We start from the raw sequence: 6,849 nt of genomic DNA, 5'->3' as shown, positions 1-6,849 counted from the left end.
AACACTGACACTAGTGAGTGAACTAAGAATAGGATAAATTACAACTTGTATATTCACAAGCCTCTTAAATTAGTTATTTTCCCTGCATTTTTAAGGTAATTAAATTTCCTATGAACACTGAAATTGGCGCTGATTAGGAACCAGATGTTAGCTGCAGTTACGCAAACTCATTTTGTGCAAAGGTGGAAAAATTTGAAGTGGAATGAGCATGCAACCACCCATTTGGAAAAATAACTACTCACACGCCCTTAATTAGAACAAGCTAACAAATAAATTCAATCACAGAAACATTAAGATCATAATCCATTTAAAGCAAGAACAGAAAGCCAGGGTTGTCAGAGCCAAGCACATTCTTTATTAAGTGTACAAAAACAAATGAAAAACAAGGTAAGTGCAAAAATTTAGTGCCTTGATGTCAGAGACCTACGAGAAGCATAGCTTCGGCCATCTAGAAACCTACAGAAGAGGAAGGCACCAGATAGATGCTCGTCACAGTATTTAGAGTGCACATTTTTTTCAAAACTGATATGAGAGAGAGAGAGAGAGAGAGAGTAAATTTACTATCACATGTGAATATACTGGTTTTATGAAAGAGCTGATCATACAGATATAATGAAGAGAAGCACAGGCATGTCTTATCTGACGTGATGGGCTGCAAATTCAAAAGGGACCTCTGATGGTTTGACCAACACTGTGTAAACGGTAAGACAGTTTAGGAGAGAAATGTTCTATTTCATACACAGACATACACATACACACTTTAGCATAAAAACGTCACAGAGAGTATGTAGTCTTATTTGATAAAAAGAAAAACCTTGGTAAATATTACGTGATTGAAAGGAAGAATAATGTGTTTTTTGTTTCGTTTTGTTTTTTTGCAAAAGGCATGCGCACACACTCACACACACAGATTATAACAACGGTGCAGAATGAATTCTTGGAAATTATCAGCTCCACAAAAGCTGAAGAAAGAGAGGGACGCCAAAGAATCACATACTAAACTAACAGATTTATACTCTATACCAAAACTTCCTGTGTTGAAAGATCAAAATGCTATTTAGTTCATGAAATAGAAGATCTAGATGTGAATTTAGAATGCAAATCTTCTAAAATACAGCGAAACTAGCCTCAAACTGAATTTAAAGGCAGTTTGAACCATGTATCTGGACTAATCAACAAGGACTGAGCTCGGACAGAGTACAAATCAGTTAATCAAACCAGCAAAGTCGTGCTAAACCTAAGTGTTCTACATGAATGTCACGTGTAAGGAAGACCGATCGTGAATGTACCTGTGTAAAGGGAACAGGGATGTTGTGGCGGCCAAACAGACGTGTGAACTAGCTCCTAACGCAAAGTGAACTTTCCAGCAAAGTGAACCATGACCTTAAGGCAGATACTAAGGCCTCTGAGCTTGTGTTGCCAGGCAAAAGGAAAAAAGGCACCAGCTAAGAGAAAGCTGGGAGCCAGCAGGCCGCTTTGGAACGTCTGGTCTCACACTGCCTGCCAATTCATCCCAAGCCATCCCTGTGCGCACACTAAAGCTGCGAAACATACACTCAATCCACCTACACACATGCAAAAACACAACATCATCCTCAGCCAACCGAGGGCCGAAGCCCTTAGGAAAAAATGTCTTCTTCCCCCCTCTCTTCTCTTCCTTGCTTGCTTGCTTTCCACTCACAGGATGGTACACTTTTTCTTTTTCTTCTCTCCATCCTTTTTGCCCTGGTCATTAGTAGGCTTGTCTTCGGAGAAGCTAGAGAAGGCGGTGTCTGCAGTGATCGGTTCCCTCAGGGCAAGGAACCAACGGCCCTCGCTCAGGTAGGACAAAGTACCCAACTCCATCTCAACCTGGGTGCCCTCTTTGCCCTCTTTCTGCAGAGCCAGGATCTCCAGCAGATCCAAACCGGTCTGAACCGACTCCACACCAGCAGAGCAGCCTAATGTGACGTGGGCGCGGCTACCCACCGGGAGAGACTCGACGCTGGGCAAGAGGGCCGGAGAAACGCCTTCCTTGTCCGCTCCCTCGGGCCACAGCTTCAACTGGGTTTCTGTCAATTCCACACGGGCTCCAAACGTACGAGGGGTCACTATGAGAGCAGTGACTGAAAGCTCATCAGACTTACTAAGCGATTCCTTGACCACCTGCAAGAAGAAGTAATGTCAAATAAGTACTGTATATTTTGGTATACACTTTACAATAGATGCATTAGGTCACATGAACTAACAATGAATAATTTTACAGCATTTATTAATCTACATTCACACATGTACATATACACTGACATTTACATGTTATTTACTTTTTTCTTCCAATGTTTTGACCAACACTGTATGTCAATGAAATATAGTTTATAAGTGAATGCTCTATTTCATACTCGAACACGTTGGTATTCCTATCATTATGAGGACATTCCTTAGGTTTTTATACTGAGCTAATGACATGTTATCTCCTAACTCTCTTTGAACTGCAAGAACATCAGCATGTCCTCATAATGTAGGGGGCGTGGCCTGAAATCTGAATAACACTACAGTATGAGGACTTTGGGTCTTCATAATGTAAGTCAAACCAATACAAACACACTTTAGCATAAAAACATGGTCTCAGAGTATGTAGTTGCCCTCTTTCTGCAGAGCCAGGATCTCCAGCAGATTTGTTTTTTATTAATATTTATAAGATAATTAAGATAATTATAAATTATAAGATAATTATAAAAGCAAAGAGTAAAAATCTATATAGAACATATTGGCAAAGCATCTGTAACAATTTCAGGGACACATGACTTGACACATGACTCGACATGACTCAGACTTGCAAATATTAGTGATATTTAATTATTAATATTGATCTGAATTGGCCTCGCCCCAAATACAAAAAGAAAACCTCTTTTTCTTACAGGTTACAAAAGTATTAAATAGCTAAAATTCTTTTCTTAAATGTTTTAATGACTGATTCCAACTGTAATATTATAATACGGTAATATTTTATATTGCAAAAAACAAAGTATAGACTTTAAATATTCAGCCAGAATATTAGTTAATGGCTATAATGAAAATATTACTAACTTTAGTTAGTAATTATTTTTATATATGAAAGGTGGTTTACATGAAAAACTGACCTGCAGCTCTGCATACTCTTTTGCCCCCTCTGCTTTGCCATAGTCACAGAACTTTGTAGTGCAGTGGAGGGGCAGTGCATTCTGGAAGTACTGCTCAAGATCCACCTCTTTCTCTGCCTCACCAGTAACTGGGGAAAACGAAAACAAAAATCAGCAACATATCTACAAACACACACAAAAAAAGAATCACCACAAATGTATGCGTTTACACAGGCCACTCACATTCACTGATGTGTTCTTTGAAGGCCTCCAAAGTGTCCAGAGTCTTGAGAAAGTCCATGGTTGCACACTTAATTCGCTCCTCTTCCTCTGGAAGCAGGAACCAGCCAAAGAAGAAAGGCAGCTCTGGCTCTTTCTTCTGGGTCTCAGCCCCTTTTGGAAGCTCAGCTTGAACCCCATCAGCCTCCTGTTGTTGTTCCTTCTCCTCCTCTCCTCCTTCTGTTTTAGTCTCCTCACCTTTATCAGATTCTTCTGTCTTGGCTTCACTCACAGCAGTGGGTTTGGACTCCGCGTCTTTGGTGGACTCCGCCTCTTTGACAGGCGCCTCCTCTTTCTTAGGCTCCACCTCTTTCACAGCTTCTTCCTCCTGCTTCTCGGGTTCAGAATTCACTTGAACCTGTGGCTCCTCGGATTTCTTCTGCTGTTCCGGCTGAGGGGGTTTCTCTGAAGACTCGGCAGCTGGGGTTTCCTCAGGAGATTTTGCCGGAGTTACCTCAGGTTCAGATAGTTTGGCAGGAGGTGCTTCAGATTCTGTCGCTGTCTCCTTTTCTGGCAATTTCCCAGCAGAATGCTCCATCTCTGGGGTCTTCTCCTGTTCAGGGGCTGCTTCTGGAGGAGCTGCTGCTTCTGAAGGAGCCTGAGCCACCTCTTCAGACTTAGGGTCCGGTTTCTCCTCTTGCTGCACTGCCACTTCCTGTGTCTCAGCAACAGTGTCTGGAACTTCCTGATTCTGTTCAGCTTCCATTGCTACACAGCAGGCCGCTCCTAAAAAAAAAAAAAAAAGACAAATTTGCAATAGTGAGTGTGAATGCATTTTTACAGGAGATTACGCAGTTGAATTACATGATCAGAGCTACATGCAAAAAATAACAAGGGGTTAAATGACAGGCAGCTCTAGGAACGCTTGGTAAAGATTAACAGAAACGCACTGCAAGTCTGTCTACTATTGAATGGCCCAGAAATGCGAAGCAACGTACACCTGAACATGGCAGCTGAAATAACCACTTCTTCAGACACTTCACAGCACGTAGGCTCTTGGAAATTTCAATTTTACTGCCCACAACTGCATATTTCAGTTCTGCAACCTCTGTACAGCGTCCAGCTCTGTCTTTCCAAGCAAATCTGAAAACCACTGCTCCGTTTAGACCAATGCACATTCGAATTCATATGAAATAAAACACCACTGTGCATTTCTAGTGAAATCTGAGCAGCCATCAGACCGAGCAAGAGCTGCTTTTTCTCCAGCCTACACATTACTCCGTTTTATAGCCATATTTCTCTCTCACACGTTTTACTCTTTTAAAGAGGCCTAAAACCCCCCCACAGAAACTCTGTATGCCGGAAGTCCTCAGTTTCAAAGATATTTTGCACCATCATATCGCTGTCTGTTGTATTAGCTACTAGATTTCAGATTAATAAGCAGAAGTACAGCTGTAGCCCAGAAACATGAAACAGAGTCATCAGATGTCAAATGACATGCTTTTATTGTGAAACTAGTTGTCATCACCTTCTAACCAAAATACATCTGTTCCCCATTTTAATGGAACTATGCAAATCTTTAGAGCTTAATCAAATGACAAACCTTCATATCAGCCAGGCAAGACAATTCACAATCTCATGGGTTTAAAAGGCACCTCTTACTTCCACTAAATAATTCTTCTATGCAGTGGCCATATTTTAAAAAGTAAGGCTTTAATTTAACCTTGGACACGGTCCAGATTCTGATGAAAGTGTGCGAAAAGCAGAAACAGGGTCCTGTTTTAGAGGAGCCCAGCAGTGAGCCGTGAGACACGAACACCTGCACATAATTTGGGCCACTTCTTTGTGGCTGTGCCTTAATATTAAGTGTGCTACCTACTTAGACAGCATTTCTAGGAAGCAAACACGTTCTGATTCATTTCAATGTGTCTGACAACCCAAATGCTGTCTAGATAGGCAGCTCACTGGATTTTGATACGCAGCCTTTGTGTGATCAAATTAGATTCGGGCACGCCACATAATCTATGGAAGACAAAGAAAACCCAAAACGCCCCGTAGATTCACTTCTCAGACAGTAGCGACCTATCAACTAGACGTCACACACATATAACTGTATTTGCTTTAACGACATGAGCACACGAATTTAGATTAACTTTATGGACAATTTGTGCGCCGATTCAAAAACTCGAACTACACTTCATTCAACGAATGTCTAAATCTACAAAAGCTTGTGAATGAATAAGATGAAATGAGCGAAATCCGTTAATTAACGGTAACAATGCAAAGCCAGGGATTCGGGGAGTGGCAGTGCCCGGCCACGCTGCATGCAGACAAAACAAATCAGCGTGGCATTGCCTCGCGCAGCTGGAAAATAAAGCACATACCTGAAATATTTTTTTTTTTTTTGTTACATCTAAAACCTTTGTTTTGTTTTTGTTCTGCATAAACTAAATTTGCATAATCTAACTTATTGGTTGCAAATATGATATACAAGATTAAAAAGAGACAGTCAGTGTACAACGTAAATGCAACTTACTTGATTACAACGTTAGCAGATGTATGAAAAGCTGTCACCGTTCCCCGGGCTGAAGGTTCAATGCGCCGTACAGCCAAATTCCACGTTTCTCCAGAGCGCTGCGCAGAAAACCCCCGCCTGGCCGAGCACTAGCAATAATCAGGAAACAAAACGGAAACCACTGGCACTTGAGCACGCTCCCTACGTGCACGAGAGCGCGGACACGGAAGGGAGAGGCAGATTGAAACGAGGCAAAATTTTAAGCGCGCTCCCGATGCTTCACTTTGCAGATCACGGTGTGCACGTCATCAACCGGAATTGGTACCTTTTTTTTTTGACATCTTACTGATCATTTTACCCCTTGGTTTTTACAGACAAGGCTTAAGCTAGACTAAAACGCACGTTTGAGCTGTTTTAACTGAAAGCAACTTGTAATGACATATCTTAAATTATGTCAGTGCCATTGTTTTGTCTCAAGATGCACACCAGTAATGTTTTTGTTTCCGTAGGGTACGTTTATAAAAGCTACTTAAATGTCCTAATTGAACTAAGGTCTAATCCTGGCCTTTATGTCTTAAATTATCATATGGTTTACTTCCTCCATTATTAACTCTAAATGTTAGTAGATGGTGCGAATTAACTTGGGAGGGTCATATTCAGGGCAGGGCTTTGGGGCCCCTGGGCTTGAGTTTAAGTTTGGGCCCTACCTCCGCTACAAAAGACATTAATTGTGTATTTTGTGCAAAATACACAAAATTAAAATATGATTTGTGGTTCCTAAAACAATTAATATGAAACATGCCCTGCCTAGTAAAAGTTTAGAGGTAATATTAATCAGTTGAGAGATCAAAACCCTGAAATAAGCAATAAAGCCAAAGATGAACAGTATTTTTAAATCAAATCTTTGTCCTCTTATGTCAGATTCTTAAATTTAATCAAATTCAATCAGGATAAAATTACACCTCAATCAGAATAAACCTACAACAACAATCAAATCAATAGGAGTGCAGAACCTGA

The 6,849-nt window shown here is 40.9% G+C and overlaps 1 protein-coding gene across 1 annotated transcript; it reads right to left on the bottom strand.

Annotated features, from left to right (window-relative positions):
- Window positions 1-332: 332 nt before the first annotated feature.
- Window positions 333-6,083, bottom strand: cnp (2',3'-cyclic nucleotide 3' phosphodiesterase). Its single transcript, XM_051885542.1, has 4 exons — window positions 5,854-6,083; window positions 3,342-4,103; window positions 3,120-3,247; window positions 333-2,145 (listed from the first exon to the last, which is right to left on the bottom strand). The coding sequence occupies exons 2-4, from the start codon at window positions 4,081-4,083 to the stop codon at window positions 1,678-1,680; spliced, it is 1,338 nt and encodes a 445-aa protein (XP_051741502.1). The 5' UTR covers window positions 4,084-4,103; window positions 5,854-6,083; the 3' UTR covers window positions 333-1,677.
- Between the last annotated feature and the right edge of the window lie 766 nt (window positions 6,084-6,849).

Source organism: Ctenopharyngodon idella, chromosome 3, assembly GCF_019924925.1.
Source record: "Ctenopharyngodon idella isolate HZGC_01 chromosome 3, HZGC01, whole genome shotgun sequence".
Classification (NCBI taxonomy): domain Eukaryota; kingdom Metazoa; phylum Chordata; class Actinopteri; order Cypriniformes; family Xenocyprididae; genus Ctenopharyngodon; species Ctenopharyngodon idella.
Note: the sequence above shows the minus strand (reverse complement) of the source record. Positions and strands in the feature narration are given on the sequence as shown.

Coding starts and splice junctions, on each gene's coding strand:
- cnp (XM_051885542.1), bottom strand. CDS start 4,083: ATGGAAGCTGAACAGAATCAGGAAGTTCCAGACACTGTTGCTGAGACA. Junction 3,248..3,341: donor CAAAGAACACATCAGTGAAT/GTGAGTGGCCTG, acceptor CGTTTTCCCCAG/TTACTGGTGAGGCAGAGAAA. Junction 2,146..3,119: donor AAGAGTATGCAGAGCTGCAG/GTCAGTTTTTCA, acceptor TTCTTCTTGCAG/GTGGTCAAGGAATCGCTTAG.